At 41.8% G+C, this 17293-nt stretch overlaps 1 protein-coding gene across 7 annotated transcripts in view; it reads left to right on the top strand.

The window, feature by feature from the left end:
- The first annotated feature begins 10440 nt into the window (after positions 1-10440).
- The window catches only part of LOC123362613, a 57230-nt gene continuing 50377 nt past the window's right edge, over positions 10441-17293 (top strand). For all 7 annotated transcript variants that reach the window (XM_045003113.1, XM_045003181.1, XM_045003045.1 and 4 more), the window contains exons 1-2: positions 10441-11305; positions 16035-16202. In XM_045003113.1, the coding sequence (XP_044859048.1) occupies positions 10460-11305; positions 16035-16202 (1014 nt within the window). In that variant the 5' untranslated portion in view covers positions 10441-10459. The remainder of the gene's footprint in view (positions 11306-16034; positions 16203-17293) is intronic.

Genomic DNA, 17293 nt, shown 5'->3' with positions numbered 1-17293 from the left:
TAATTATTTTATTTGGCTCTGTAGGGGGTGTATGTGTTTGTAACCAGAACAAATAGATGATGTTGGTATATAGATGATGATGATATTGGTATATTCACAAAGATCCTAAAAGATTTTATTTAACTTCAGACTCATCAGAATCTGTTCTTGTCGTTGTGGCCACAGGAACTTGGTCCCCTGACTTAAGTGCCGCATCAGTTTTCTTCTTATGCATGACTTTAAAGTAAGAGAGAAAATGCTTGTACTGTCTGTATGTGTGTTGTCACACATATCATATAAATTATATATTCATAATACCCCTTTGTAATAATGACTTGAGAAAACACTTGTGATGTATGTACCATGCTGTCTGGAGTGGTTCACGATGGTGAATGTGAACCTCAGGACAGACTGTCAAGAAGCAGGGCAGAGACCCCAAACTGGTTGTATATTCTATAATTAGATTTCACCAACCCGGTATCAAATGTGACCTCCTAGAACACTATGGAAGTCTTACCATGGAGTCACAGACAGTCCCCTTGAGCATTCCAGTCTATCTTGCCACCCAAGCAAGCTGGACTTAGTGATAGTTGGTTGCTGTACACATAAAATCACAAAATATTCAGGTTGCTCACAGTCCCAAGAGACCAGTCACTTACCACTTACCAATCGGTACCTTAGATTTCACACTAAAGACAATGCTTGCTATAGGATTGGCTACAAACTAACTAAGAATGTATTAACTAGGAAAAAGAAATGAGAGAGTTATTTACAGGTTAAAGCAGGCAAACGTATAAACAAAAATGAGTTACGGTCTATGGTTCCACAAGGTGACAGAGTTGTAGTTAACTGTCTGGATGTCTTTTAGGGCTAACCCAGGTTGACCCTGGGGATCTCTGCTTCTATTTCATAGATCCAGCCCTGTGAGAGTCTAAACAGCAAAGAGATCAAAAATGTTCTTTTCCTCTATCTTTCATAGAATCATAGGGTTGGAAGGGACCTAAGGAGGCCATCTAGTCCAACCCCCTGCTCAAATCAGGACTAATCCCCAGATTTTTACCCCAGTTCCCTAAATGGCCGCCTCAAGGATTGAACTCACAATCCCTGGGTTTAGCAGGCCAATGCTCAAACCACTGAGCTATCCCTCCTTCTTCCAGAATGCAAGCTGATGGGACAAGCCTTTTTGCACATAGCCCTTTCATGGCTGTGCAGGGACAATTAGCAAATTCTTTGTATTGTGATGTCCCACAATGGCCCATTTAGTGTTGATAGCCTTCCCAATGGGCAGGGTAATGTCTTTCATAGGGATTTAGCATTTTGCACTAGTATGTCCCTTGGTCCGTGCCACTTTCCGCAGCTCCCATTGGCCTGGAGCAGCAAACCGCAGCCAGTGGGAGCCGTGATCGGCTGGACCTATGGACGTGGCAGGTAAACGGCCAGGGGCTTTCCCTACACAAGTGGCGTCCCAAGTTTGGGAAACACTGCCTTATAGCATGGGATACAGACATAAGTAGGATTAATTCATGAAGCAGCTTTCAAGCATTTCATAAAGTCTAAACACATGGTTAGAAGTCCAATATCCATCTTAACCATACTAACACACAGATGAGCGGGACTGGTTTCCAGCAATGAATTTGTCAGTGCTTGGCCGGGGCTGAAAGTCTTCTCAAGAGCTGGCACTGGTTTACCAGCATCACAGTGTCTACAACTTAAATTATTAAAACTAAAACCATGCAAGCAGAATAATTTTGTAAAAATATGGATAGAGAAAATATAACTAAGTATATACGAGCTCTCACCCTGTTCTAAAGGCAGGGGATTTTGACACAGTGTTACCATAGTGGTATATCTAACTTATTTTTAAACCCATAAACACACTCACAGGCAACCACCCAGACATATGTTTACATTTGTTTTTAATTTATTTTAGCAAAACATACAAACACACGCACCCAGAACCATTCCTTTTTTTTAAATGGTTTGGGCTAGTTTAAACTGGCACCTTCAATTCTTTTTCCTTTGTTAGTTTGCAGCCACAAGTGATAATTTAATCTTTGTATTTTTAATGTGCGTTAGTGTGCAACTTATTAATAAAATAATACACAGACTGATTTAAAAAATAAATGGATGGTTATCTATACAAAAAGATGCAAATTGACAAGGTCATAGTGTATCTTGTACTGTGCTGATTTCAGTGTCAGTTTCTTTTCTCTCTTCTTCTGCCTCCTTGTATTGCTCACGCTTTCTTTCCCTATAGTGTGTTCTCCATTCTTTTCCATTATATCTTGTATTGTTATCATCAACAGGTGTTTACCTAAATGCTCAATATTTAGAAAGACATGAAGAAGCAAAAACTCCAATAATTAAGCTTTCCCTATGGTATTGCTTTACAACAGCTTTTAGTCAATTCTCTTCAGTATTTTACTTCAATAGGCAGTAGCATTGTTAAACTGTTTGTGATAAATAGCTCCAGATGCTTTTATTTAAAAGAACATTTTAGTTAATGCTCTGTTGGGAGCAATAAAAGGAAGTAGACTTTACTTATTTGTCCAATCAGTTCTGCTTCCAGATGGCCTCGTCAACATCTGTTGAAATTGGGACATTTCTTCTGAGTAAAGATTAAATAGCTTTGTTGAATAAATGGTCAGTTTTGAGTATAAGCCTCCAGCATTTCTGGTAAATCTCATATGAAATGTGACACAACGATAGAGATTATTCAGAACGTGCTAAGAAAGCTCTATGTTGTACTAAGCTAAAACCATAAGAGTGCATGAATGTACCTTACTAGGTATTACAAAACCCTCCCACTCAAGTTGAAGTAAGGCAATTGCTATTCGGGATTTCTGAATTAATTCCTTTTTATCTTGGGAGGTATGAGACTTGACCAAAAGCAAGTCCCTCACAGGCAGTTTCCCACCACTGTTCCCCTATTACTATTAAAAGTACTTTTAAAATATCAGATAACTGAATAACATACCACAAAGACAGTTATAGAAAAGTATATGGGAAAATACAGATGCAAATTTACAGTGAAACACAGGGTGCTCTGGCACGTCCCACCCCCTCAACCCCCCAATGACGGGGCCCTAGGGCTGGGCAGTTGTGGGGGCAGAAGCTTGGTCCTGACGTCTCCTGGGGCTCCTGCTGCAGGCTCTGCCCCCACCGGCAGCCAAGCTCCCCTATCCCCTGCCTCTGCCTCACCTCCTTCCTAGAACACGCCATGTTCCCACCCACCCCCTCCCAGCACTTCCCCTGCTGCCGAACAGCTGTTTGCCGGTGCTCAGGTTGCTCCAGGGCCACAGCGCACTCTGGGGATGAGGAGAAGAGGCAGGGGCGGGGCCTTGGAGAAGGGGGTGGAATTGGGGGAGGGTGGAGAAGAAGTGGGGCTCCCGCACTCCCCCTACACATACCACCCCCCAGCCCCTGCCATGAGTGGCTCATGGCAGGAGGTTGGGAGCACCCCCATGACCTCAGCCCTGACTCCTGCACTCCCCTTACACACACCCAGCCCCCTGGCCTCCCTGACTCCTGGACCCCCCACCCCATGCCCTTATTCCTGCACCACCCCCCACATCCCTACCCCCACCCTGAGCACCAAACGGGAGCTCCTGCACCCTCCCCATTCCCACCTGCACCCCTCGCACCTAATGGGAGCTGCCCCAGGTAAGTGCTCCACACCCCAACCCCCTGACCCAACCCTGAGACCCCTCCCTCATCCTAGCTCCTGGCCCGACCCTGCACCCCCAGCCCTAACTCTGCACCCCCTCGCGCACTCCTAGCCATGACTCCTGCACCCCCTTACACACACCAGCCACCTGCCCTCTCTGACTCCTGCACCCCTCTCTCACACTCCCAGCCCTGACTCCTGCACCCTTCTCACATGCCCCCAGCCTCCTGCCCACCCTGACTCCCGCACACCCCCCCACATCCCCACCTGCACCCCTTGCACCAAATGGGAGCTGCCCCAGGTAAGCACTCCATACCCCTGCCCCAGCCCTGAGCCCCCTCCTGCACCCTAAGTCCTGGATAGACCCTGTGCCCCAACATTTTTTTAATAAAGCGCTCTTATCCAAAGTGCTTTACAATAGTTAGCTAATAGTACAAACAATATTTGGAAAGATCATTAAGTGGTCCACTGAGACCCACAGCAATTTTCAAGTGGCCTGTTAGACTACCAAAAACAGTCCAGGTACCTCACTTTATTTTCATTTACTTCCTATTACTTATAGGAGGAGGATGAAGAAAAAAAAAGAATGAAAAATAAGGGCGGGAGGGGAGATAAGAGAGAATGTTCTTTTTCTTGGCTGGATCCCAAGGAGGGCCCCCAAAAATGAAGCTGAGCACTGGGCCCCACTAACTCTAAATCTGCCACTGGGAAAATGTTTTATTTTGTTGGTTTGTTTTTATAAAGGTCACAGAAGGGTGGTATAGCTACATCATTTTCAGTCATTCAGCAAACACAAGAAGTTAGCTTGAAATAAACACACAGCCATCATAGACAAATAATATAAGAGATCAATACAATGGCAATCATTAAATGTTTCTGAACACAGTAAACATTGACCAATATTTTCAAAAGTGACCAGTGATTTTCAGAAAGTAAAATCCTAGTACTTTCTGAAAATCAGAGCCTGTCAAGGTACCTCAGAAGTTGGGTACCCAAAAATTGACAACCAAAGACACTTGTCATTCTTGAAAATCTTGGCCATATTGCCAACAAATTAACTTTAATAAGGAGAAAACTTCTGCAAAGATAGCTACTTAGCTCAATAGTATTTACAGCATCCAAAATGAAAATGATCTACATATTCAAAAATGTGTTGTATGAATCTCTGATTTAGGCTAGTCATTATTTCCAGGCTCTGCACTATCTGCAAGGAGAGAAATAGGACCACTACAAACCACAGTTTTCTCTCTCCTTAGGGTATGGCTACACTTGCAGCTGTACAGCGCTGCCGCGGGAGCTCTCTGAAGTGCGAGTGTGGTCGCGGTGCCAGCGCTGGGAGAGAGCTCTCCCAGCGCTGCAGGTACTCCACCTCCCCAAGGGGATTAGCTTGCAGCGCTGGGAGCCGCGCTCTCAGCGCTGGGGCACTGTTTACACTGGCGCTTTACAGCGCTGTAACTTGCTGCACTCAGGGGGGTGTTTTTTCACCCCCTTGAGTGAGAAAGTTGCAGCGCTGTAAAGCGCCAGTGTAGCCAAGGCCTTAGAATTTTTCCTATATTAGCAATAGGGTAGAATATCCTGAAGTGTTGGGGAGCCAACCTCAATGTAAACCATCATTAAACGTTCAGATGAAAACAGGTACCAAAAAATTACTACTATTAAAAAACCCCACAAGTCAATAGAAAAACCACCTGATCTAGGCGCTTCATTATAAGAACGTAAATGAATTATACTTGGAAGGTCCTCTCTAGAATAGGATTATCTGATTGTCTTGGTACTTGAGCGCCTTGTCTAAGAATTCTTTACTGTTTTTTAACTAACTGCTTATAGGAATAAAGTAAATTTCAAATTCAGCTACAATATCCTTTAGTCTTCCTGTACTTTAATTTCTCTTATGGAATCAGTTTTTGGGTTATTATTTATCCACTTTTTGTTCTGAAAAGCAAGTCATTTGCCTTTCCCTTTTTTGTTCCAATCAGAGAACTGTTTACTACATTGCATGAGCTTATCATTTTCTCCCACAGAGAGAAGAATGTAATTGTACAATTAATCTCTTATGAATCTTTGAGGATCCACTCTTTATCTACTTTAAAAAAATAATAAAGAGATTCGTTACTGGAAGACCTAACTAGGTAATTATTTTCTGATTTCAAGAAGGGGAGAATAAAGGCACTTTAACTACTGCCTTGACAGCATCCTATTTTGTTCTATATAAAGTGTTATGCTTATTAAATAAAATAATATCCAACTTTCCTTGGCATAAAGTTTTGCTATTAAGATGGGGTTACTGTTATTATTGTTAGGAACTGTTTACACAGCCCCTTTACCAAAGAGTTTACAATCTGAATACACAAGACACAAAAAATGGCGAGGAAGGAGATGCAGGAAGTCTGTAGAAGAGCTGGGAATGAAAACCAGATCTCCTGAGACCTAGCTCAAAGGCTTAATTAACCACTGGTTATAAAATCAGAGTAGGGTGACCATATTTCCCAAAGTGGGGCTAGCGTGAGGGCTTCTCCCCCCAGCACAGAGCTGGCCCAAGCCACCTGCCCAAGGCCTGACACCCTCCCCACCCCAGGCTGGAGCCAGCATCACTGCTCACTCAAGCCTTGTCTGCCCCTCACTTGAGCCCTGGCTCTTGCCCCCTCTCTCCCCCCCGCCGGGCTGGCATGGCCACTAGCTCGCCCTCCTCTGCACTCCACTTTGATTTGATCCGTTGTCAAGAACAAATGGGACAAATCCACTTTTGCCAGTAAAGTCGGCATGGCCAGGACAGGGCTTAAAAAAGGGACTGTCCTGGCCAAAACGAGATGTGGGGTCACCCTAAATCAGAGTCACACAAACCTGGGGCTGAAGGTTGGTTGTTTTATGCTTTTGCACTGCTTACTGAAGGTGTTTTAGCACAATGTGAATGTGCTGGCACTAAGAAGCTGCACTAATGCTGGAGTTACTTTATCCCACAGACTATTGCCATATTAAAATTTAGGTTTTTTGCAAAAAAAACCCCGGTGTTCCAGTCTAATATGTCTTTGTTCTCCATTATATAAGACTCATTAATTGCTTTAATTTACAGTAGGATTCCCAAATCACATTCAAGCCAGGCTGAACAGTTATTGCATGCACATAAAATACGCTCAAAGTTTATGAAGAAGTAATTGCCATAGACTCAGATCAGTAACAGTTAATTCTCAATAAATGTTGTAATAATCATATGGTATGTTAATTTGCACTAATTTATCAAATTTAAATAGACATTTAATCTGACAGCTAATAGGTGTTCAGATATCACCAGATTATGGAGAAGATAAAAAATAAAGAACAAGCTGAACAGCAATTGAACTTCCCTGTTAAAGAGTGCAGTGGCTGCACAGTTTTGCTTCCTTCAATGGACTCTCTTACTTCAGGGGTTCTCAAACTGGGGGTCAGGACGCCTCGGGGGTCACAAGGTTATTACATGGGGGGTCGTGAGCTGTCAGCCTCCACCCCAAACCCCACTTTGCATCCAGCATTTATAATGGTGTTAAATATATAAATGTAACCCTTCTGCCCCTCTGAGTTGGCAGCAACAAGGGCCGGGTTCAGAATCCAGGGGTTCCGTTTCAATAACACAATGCAAAACCGGCTCGAGCCCCCACCCAGTGACCTGGGACAATTACATACCACCTTTAGGAGGCAATACTTCCCCTCTCGCAAGCACAGAGTCCGAGTGTAGCAAAATCCTTTTAATAAAGGAGGGAAACAATGCGGCATCACGTGGGAGAGACACCACAAACAGGACTATACACAAACCATAAAAAAACCCCACCTCCAAGTACATTTGGCAATGTCCTTTCCCTCTTAGGGTCTTAAGTCCATCACCCCAAAGTCCAACAACCCAAAAGTGTCTGTCTCTGGTCAGTGCCACCCCAGAGTTCAAAAGTTTATCTGCAGAGTTTTACCCCCCAAGCCTGGGTGGAAATGGGAGGGGGGGCACACACAGGGTGTTAAGGGCACCTTACGTGGGCCAGGGCCAACTGCTCCGCCTCTCCGTGGAGTTCTGCTGCAGCCTTCACCACGACTGGCTTCACTCCACCAGCTGTGCCGACCCGTGAACCACATCAGCCATCCCCGCAAACCGCTCCACACTGTTCACTGTTCCATGGGCTGCTCCAACGTGCTGCAGACTGCTCTGCTCTGCCAGCTGCTTGGCAATAGATCTTCAGGCTCCCCCACTAGTTAACACAGCACTCCGTGATCTCAGCTCAATAAGCTTAGCTCTTTTAGTGATTTCAGCTCTTAGTGGTTTCAGCTTGTAGTAGGGGAGCCCAGGTGCTGGTGCACCATTGGCCCAATGTGAATTCAGGTCAGCAGCCTCTAGATAGACTCCTAAAGAATTTAAAATTAGCTCTGCTCTTCAACAGTGGAAAGAGGAGGATGTGCAATGGGTGTTCCAGGCCCTCAGAAGGCGCCCATACCATCAGGTACACACACCAGTCCCCAACTTCTTTCAATTCACTGGGTTTTGGAACCCATGTCCCTTGTCTAGCAAGTACTATTTAATGTAGGTTGAGTCATTTCTGTCATAAAGCAGTCTCATAGTTCCTCATTCACATAATTAGGGTGACAGCACTTTTTTCCTTCCTGCCCCAATAACAAAGAAATTGGGGATCCCAGCTGCCAAAATAACCATCCCAGGCTGCCGTGGGCTATTGCAATGCAAATCCTTGCCACTCCTTGTAATTCTTTCCACACTCCCCATAATTCACCACCAGATGTCAGGGTAGAGCTCATCCTGACTCTGCTTACATCAAAAAGGGTTTTTAATGTATAAGGGGAGAGAGGTCACACTCAGAGACTATGTGAAAGGGGTCACCAGTACAAAAGTCTAAGAACTACTGTCTTACTATCAAGGGCCCAATCTTACTAAGTGCTAATGCCCCTCAACACCCATAGAAATTGAAGTTGAGGGGTCTCAGCACCTTCCAGGCTTGGACTCAGAGATAAACAGGAATAGAAAACATTTTTCTTTGAGACATACAATAAAACAGTTGTACTCCATGAGAATCACAAAGGCTTAATTTAAATTCTATTGTTGCTAGGTGATAGGTTTCCAAGGTCCTGATTCAGGAAGGCACGTGAGCAAGAGGTTATCTTTAAACATCCAACTAGTCCCATTGAATTACACACACACACACACACACACACACACACACACACCCTCCTTGTTGAACTGGGGCACAAACATCAGCACTTAATGAGCTTGTGCAGTGGCTGTGCTCTCCTTGCTCTGTGGGCAGCACCATGCCTGCCTATCACATGTCTTTTCTGGAGCCTCCTCATTCTTGGATTGCAAGACTGTGGTATACCCCACAGTATCTCAGGAGCTGATGGTGTTTTGTTTGTTTTTTAGTACAGAACTTATTAAAACCAAATTTTAAAAGTTCAACTATTTGTATGCAAACTATTTTACTGAAGGATTTTGATGATTGTTTTCTGTATAAAGCCATTAGACAGCACTATTTCATAAATATATCAGATCTACTTACATCAGAAGTTTTCAGCTTGTTCATCCTCAGTAGCAATTTTCCAGAAGTCGTTCTGGCTATGTTAATAATGTTTGTGGTCTGTGATTATTTCCTTCTGGAGAGTCGTGTATCGGGGTCATATCACAAAGAGTGTGTCTGTTACAAGCTGTAGTTATTTAGGGCCAGATTCTGACACCCTTGCTACTGATGAATAGTACTTACTCTGTGTATTCTCTTTGAAATCAGTGGGACTATACTGATGAAGTAAGCTGTTCTCTGAGTGAACACTGCTATCAGAATCTGGTCCTTAATATTTATGATGAACCACCTGGATTCGGTTCTCAAGCTTGCCACATACATCCTTGTCAAGCCACTTAATCTTTCCATGCCTCAGTTCTCCCTCTGTAAAATAATAATCCTCCCCTCCCTCTCAAGAATATTGTGTGGATATATTTGTTGTGAGATGCTCAGATACTATTGTGATGAAGGCCATAAAAATACCTATAACAATAACACATTATCTATGAGGGAAGTAAATATCTTCATATCCTGGCTCATGGTTGCTGAAAAGAGTTTTGTGATAAGACTATGAGGACCTGATTCTGAGAGAGAATGATCACCCTCATCCCCCATCTCAGCATCTCCAAGAAGCTCAACACTTTACAGAATGCAGCCCTACATCTGTGTTGATTTCAAAGGCAAATATTTCAAAGGCACATAATGTGCATTTATTCTTTTAGATACATCTCAAGATTTGTCGTCCCTCAAAGTAAACACCAATTTATACTTCACTTTGGATTGGTGAATCTTGATTTTCACCTCAAGACAAGTCAAGGGCTAAATTCACCAATGGCAACTGAGTTGTCTCCTCTCATACAATAGTGGGGATTTCCCATATCTACAGACTACATCCATTTACCACATAAGTGAACTGGAGCACAGAAGTCTTATGAGACTTTCTGAAGGTCAAATAAGAGGTCAGTGGGAAGAGCAGGAACCAAATCTAAGAATTCTGACTCCGTCTCTTTCGCTAGCGGCTCCATCCATTGCCTTTCCCCACATTTGTATTATACTTGTATATTGAAAATATGACATGGCTGAGCTGCACCATGGCACATTCCAGGACTTTAACACACTCATATTTGTTTTTGTCAGCATTCTGAGCAGAAAGCTTTTGCTGATTGGCTACCTTGATATCGCAAGTTCATAATTAACCTCATGGAATTAAACAAGTATGATTAGCATAATGCCCAACACAGCATCGGATGTGACCTCAAGGAATGCTGAAGGAGCTCAGCTTCAGGATGACAACATGGTGGCTTCTCCAGACTGGAACAGAGATGCCCAGAAAGATGATACTGCTCTGAAAGAAAAAGAGCAATCTAGCCTGGCTGCTGGAGCCAGGGAGCTAAGACTGAGGGAGCCACTGGGTCAGATAACTAGCTGGAGTTCGCAGACTTTGCGCAGTAAGGAGGATGAGGATGAATCCTTAAAATATTCCAAATATAGACTAGGGGGGTCAGTTGACAGTGTATTGTCTCTTGCTTCTTCTGAGCCTTTCGACCCACTTGAAAGGAAGACATTGAGATCTAAGCAATCACAGTGTGCTTTGGCACGTTCCTCAAGCATAGCTCAAGAAGGCACATATGGAAGACATAAACCAACAGCAGATATTACTCAGGACATTGTGGATGATATAATAGGTGATGAAGTTGCTTTCAAAATACCTGTTCAGCTGATTAGTAATAATAATAGTCCAGGTGCTACTCACAGCATGACTTCCAGAGACATTTACTCCCAGATACACACTGGACCAGCAAGTCATAGTGAAGCTGCCTACTTAGAACATTCTCCAGATACTGCACCTTGTTTGCTTGCACCCTGCCCAAGGTCAGAGGGGCTTTCAGAAGCTGGGATGCCAGATGGACAAGCAGTCATCTTGGCTAATCCGCAGAATTTGCTTGATTCAGATGAAACGCTGATGTTGTCAGAGACAGAAACAACAGCATCACAATGCTCCTCTATTGGATCCTTTGCAGTAATGAATCAGGAAAGTCCTGGTTTAAACCATGGGATTAAGATGATTGCAGCATTGTCAAAGAGCGCATATGGCAGTGGCACATCATCATCTGCAGACAGGGTTTCTAACATTCATAAGGTAAAAAGCATACGTATGTGAGAGTGCTGAGAAGCAGTGCATTTTCTAGTGAATACAGAAACATATTAAACTCAGGCTTTCATGGTCTGGGGGACTAGAAATGGAATAGAATGCTTCCACCCTAGGTTACTGTTAAAATACAGATCACGTTGCTAGTGGATGGAATTTCCAAAATCATCTGAAGGAGTTAAGTGAAGAGCTCCTACTGGGTTTCGGTGGGAGTTGAGCCCCTAACTCTTTTGGTGACACTTGAAAATCCCACCCAATGACTGAATGTTTTATCACTTGGCTATTCGGTGGCCTCTGTGGTCCCCACTCCTCGTACACAGGGAAGCTCAAGAAGCCACTAACAACTGGCTTTGGTTGGCTGTCACAGCTAAGAGGCCAAGAATTGAACTAACCTCTTGTACCTAGTGGTACGGTGAAAGATGATTTCACCTAAACTGCCTGGAGCAAATAAATTCATGGGGACAGTTGCATATAAAAATAAATGCATATTTATTTTTGCATGGGGACTGTGCTGTTCCCTGTCATGGGAATAGACAAAGAACCTGAGACTCCAGCACTGCCATTTGTCAGCCCTAAATTCACAAACATTTTAAAGTAATGAAACCATATATAAATCTTGTCAGCTCTCCCTGCTGCCTCTGCCTAACTAGCTAAAATGTTTTTTTTTAATCCATACATGTATCCTCTTAAGTTGAGAAAAATCCACTCATTAAAAACAAAAGGGAAGGGGAAAAACAGCTTCTGTTCATCTCCATTTCTAAAGCACACAGCAGGAGGGCTTGAAAGAAAGAATGAGCCTTTACAGAGAGGCTTGCTGTCTCTCACACCAGAAGCAAAGGAGGATGGAAGTAGGGAGTGTGCAGGAAAAGCCAAGGATAGATGTGGGAGCAATATGACACACTTAGAACAAGGGGGAACGGGGAGGGGGAAGCATCTTTACAGTAGCCGCTCATCCGTACTGCAGGGGTCAGGTAAGGCTGCGGAATCTTCTTTGCAGTTAATAGCTGCTACACGGGGTAAAAAGTGCAGATACTCTTGTTAAGGGCTATGTGTGGAGCGGGTTTATTGTGTGTGTGTTGATGGGCATAAGGAAGGAGAAGCTGCTTTACAGAAGCAGTTCAGGGCTGCACTTGGGGTTAAGGAGCACTGCAGCATGTCTTCTTGTTCAGAGATTGAAGTAGGAATCAGGGCTTCTAATTTGCCAAGTCCTACTGCCTGCCTCATCATCCACTGTCTGTGCAAAGCTGGGCTCAGGGAGAAAATTAAACCGACGCTGATTGTACCAAAGCAATGTAAATCTATTTATTACTTGACTATTTTTAGTGATGCTCATGTTAGCAGGTGGTGATTGGTAGATTTTAAAACAATACTGTGGTCAAGGGGTAGAATACCGTTAACAACCAGCTTCATTATAGTTATTAGTACATGAACAAAGAGCGTTACCTTCAGCTTCACTCTAAGAAAGATAGTTTACTAAACAAAAAGAGTCAACACAGGAAAAGAAATGCAGGGCCTGGTTTTCTCATTTACACTAAGATTCCTTTACATTAGTCTGGCAGTGGAAAGGGATCTTCAGATGTGCTTTATTTACATTCAAAGCTACTTCAAGCCTCAGTGTAAGTGAGAATCAGGCCCCTACATTTCAAGTTACTAATAAAGATTTATTGAGAGTAGGGCTGTCAAGTGATTAAAAAAATTAATCATGATTAATTGCACTGTTAATAAATAAATTTAAATATTGTGGATGTTTTATATCTTTTCAAATAAATTGATTTTAATTACAACAAAGTGTACAGTTCTCACTACATTTATTTTTATTACAAATATTTGCACTGTAAAGAAACAAAAGAAATAGTATTTTTCAATTCACCTAATACAAGTACTGTAGTGCAATCTCTTTATCGTGAAAGTTGAACTTACAAATGTAGAAATATATACAAAAAATAACTGCATTAAAAAATAAAACAATGTAAATCTTTAGAGCCTACAAATCCACTCAGTCCTATTTTTGTTCCGACAATTGCTCAGACAAACAAGTTTGTTTACATTTGCAGGAGACAATGCTGCCCCCTTCTTGTTCACAATGTCACCTGAAAATGAGAACAGTTAGATCTGGCAAGTTATTTACATGCCAGCTGTACTAAAGATTCATATGTCCCTTCATGCTTCAACCACCATTCCAGACGACATACGTCCATGCTGATGACGGGTTCTGCTCGATAACAATCCAAAGCAGTGCAGATCAACGCATGTTCATTTTCATCATGAGTCAGATGCCAACAGCAGAAGGTTCATTTTCATTTTTGATGGTTCAGATTCTGTAGTTTCCACATCAGAGTGTTGCTTTTTAAGACTTCTGAAAAAGCATGCTCCACATCTCATCCCTCTCAGATTTTGGACGGCACTTTAGATTCTTAAACCTTGGGTTGAGTGCTGTAGCTATATTTAGAAATCTCACGTTGGTACCTTCTTTGTATTTTGTCAAATCTGCAACATGTGCTGAGTCATCATCCAAGACTAACATGAAATATATGGCAGAATGAGGGTAAAAGAACAGGATACAATTTTCCCCCAAGGAGTTCAGTCACAAATTTAATTAACACTTTTTTTTAACAAGCGTCATCAGCATAGAAGCACATCCTCTGGAATGGTGGCTGAAGCATGAAGGGGCATATGAATGTTTATCATATTTGACACATAAATACTTTGCGATGCTGGCTACAAAAGTCCCACGTGAATGCATGTTTTCACTTTGTTGTGACATTATGACTAAGAAGCAGGCAGCAGTATCTCCCGTAAATATAAACAAGCTTATTTGTCTTAGCGCTTGGCTGAACGAGAAGTAGGACTGAGTGGACTTGTAGGCTCTAAATCTTTGTATTGTTTTGTTTTTGAGTACAATGTAACAAAAAAAATCTATATTTATAATTTGACCTTTCACAATAAAGAGATTGCGCTACAGGTGAATTGAAAAATACTGTTTCTTTTATCATTTTTACAGTGCAAATATTTGTAATAAAAAAAGTAAAGTGAGCAGTGTACACTTTATTGTGTTATAATTGAAATCAATGTTTGAAAATGTAGAAAAACATCCAAAAATATTTAATACATTTCAATTGCTATTCTATTGTTTAACAATGTGATTAAAAGTGTGATTAATTGCAATTTTTTAATCATGATTAATTTTTTAAAGTTAATTGCGTGAGTTAACTGCGATTAATCGACAGCCCTAATCGAGAGTAATGGCAGTAATTGCCTACGTACTATTAACTCAAAAAAAAAACCAGTGACGAGCACACACACTCAAGAGACATATTGTATATTTATGAATAGAGTAAATCGACCAGGCACTAAATGTTGCTGTTGCAGACGATGGTATAAGTCCGAACCTTTCACAATAGGCGGGATTTGGTGGTGCAGAAAATTCTCCTTTGTTGTAGGCTAACAATCACCCTGCACAGTGCCTTTTTAAGTAGCTGGATGGTACACAAGTTATGATTATAAATGTTGGAGATGGCCAAAATTAAAAATGGCTCTCTCAGTTTAATGAGTCCTGCCCCTTCTCTGTACATTGAAGTGATGATCAGATTTTGCTACGAAGCGACTGTTCAGACTCTCTGATCCCCCTGGTATTGACTGACATTTTTAATGGGAGGCCACAACTGCAGCTGCTCCAACAGTCTTGCTGGCTGAAGCCTCATCTCTTGTGCTTTGTGTTGTTTAAAGCCTAACACAAAGGGTGATATGGATGTAAATGGAAGGTAATGGCCTCGCACAAGGAGCTTTGGGGATGCTGAATTTGGGATGCAGGAGCACAGAGTGACTAACTAGGACAATGAAGGTAAAATGAAAGAAACAGCTGTTAAGTTTGGACAGGGATTTAAAACAAAAAACCTGAAATACAGTCTTTGTGCACAAAACAATAAAAGAAAGGGGCCTTCTTGATGGCAGCTTGTCTAAAATAAGCCTTGTGTGTGTAAAACCAGATAAATCATTCCAGTTGCTATTTAGAGTCTGACATGGTATGATGTTTGTGTGATTATATGCTGATGCCTAGAAGATGTTTTGCAGCAAACAGTATTTAAATACCCTGAATACTGATTATCTGCCAGAAAAATACATTTATAATTTGATCTGCTTAACAGTCATTACCTTCAGGGACATTTTTGGTTCAACAAAACTGTTAAACCACTGCAGAAATTTCATTTGACTGGTTTCTTTTCTCATCTTGAATGCACTGTGTTGCTCCAACATCCCACTTCTATCTATTGATTCTTTTATGTTGTATTTATATTTAGTCTTTGAGATCTAATTTTAATGGCTCTCTGCTTGTGTAACTGTTTATTCAACTTTAAAAGTTTACCCTATACAAATGTAGGTGACTTAAAAAGAAAAATATAATCTGTATCATAGGAACATAAACGTTCTGAAACTATACTTCTTGTTTACGTGTTCGTTCAAATATGCCAACCAACCACTAATTATGATATATATTATAGAGGTAACAAGCTAAGAATTGTTTGCCTGACATTTAAAATACCATATTTCACTGGGTCGAATGGTTCTTCTATTTCAGCTACATGGTATATTTTTAATACATAATTTAACATATGAACTCATTCATTGTATCTATGGTCTCAGCTGCTTTAGAGCTCTCACTTTGCTGCCAGCAGCAAACTGTTAATAACTAGAATACCCTTTGTTATACTTTAAAAACTAGGCAACAGAGACAGAAGAATCTCAGGATATATCCGTGCATTTGCTGCAATCCCTGGTTGAGAGAGCAGAGGAAATTAATCAGCTCACAAAGAAAGTGCAGATTGAGAACCAGCAGCAGTTGGAGGAATGGTGCCTACGTTCTGCAGAAAATGAAAGGTTCAAAAGGGAGGTAAAAGGATTTTGCTCTTTTTTTTTCTTTTTTTTTTTAAACACTGAGACTTTTCTGTATCTCAAGTGTGTGATGCCTCGTTCTGGTAAAAATAGCTGTGAAATCCTGAAAAGGGAATGATGTGTTCATGCAAGGTTTGTTTTAGAATCACAGAATTGGAAGAACGTAGGGCTAGAGGGGACCTCAAGAAGTCATTGAGTCCAGCTTCCTGTGCTGAAGCAGGAGAAACTAAATCTAGACTGCCACCAATCTGTTCTTATAAACCTCCAGTTATGGGGTTTCTACCAACTCTCCCCCCCCCCCCCAGAAGCCTATTCCAGAGCTAACTACCCTTAATTTTTCCTAAAGTCTAACCTAAGTCTCCCTTGCTGCAGATTAAGCCTATTATTTCTTTTCCTACCTTCAGTGGACATGGAGAACAACTGATCACAGTCCTTTTTATACCAGCCCTTAACATATTTGAAGACTATCAGGTCCCCCTCAGTCATCTTTTCTCAAGACTAAATGTGCCATTTTTTTTAAACCTTTCCTCATTATGTTTTCTAAAACTGTTTTCATTTTTGTTGCTCTTCTCTAATCTATTTGTCAACATCTTTCCTAAAGTGTGGCACTCAGAGCTGCACACAGTACTCCAACAGAGGCCTCACCAGTGCTGAGTAGAGCAGGACAATTACCTCCCGTGTTTTACATACGACTATCCTGTTAATACAGCTCAGAATGATATCAGCCCTTTTTGCAACTGCATCACATTGTGGACTCTCATTCAATTTGTGATCCACTATTATCCCCAGATCTTTTTCAGCAGTACTACCACCTACCCAGTTATTCTCCATTTTGTAGCTGTACATTGCACTTTATTGAATTTTATCTAGTTGATTTCATGCCAATTCTCTAATTTGTCAAAGTCATTTTGAATTCTAAGCTTATCCTCCAAAGTGCTTGAATTCCTCCCATTTTGTTGTCATCAGCAAATTTTATAAGCATACTTTCCACTGCGTTTTCCAAGTCATTAATGAAAAGATTGAATAGTACCAGGCCCCGGCCTGACCCCAATGAGACCTCACTACGTACATCCTTCCAGTTTGAGTGTG

The sequence above is a fragment of the Mauremys mutica genome, chromosome 1 (genome assembly GCF_020497125.1).
Source record: "Mauremys mutica isolate MM-2020 ecotype Southern chromosome 1, ASM2049712v1, whole genome shotgun sequence".
NCBI classification, from domain to species: Eukaryota; Metazoa; Chordata; order Testudines; family Geoemydidae; genus Mauremys; species Mauremys mutica.
This window is presented reverse-complemented; position numbering and strand designations above follow the sequence as displayed.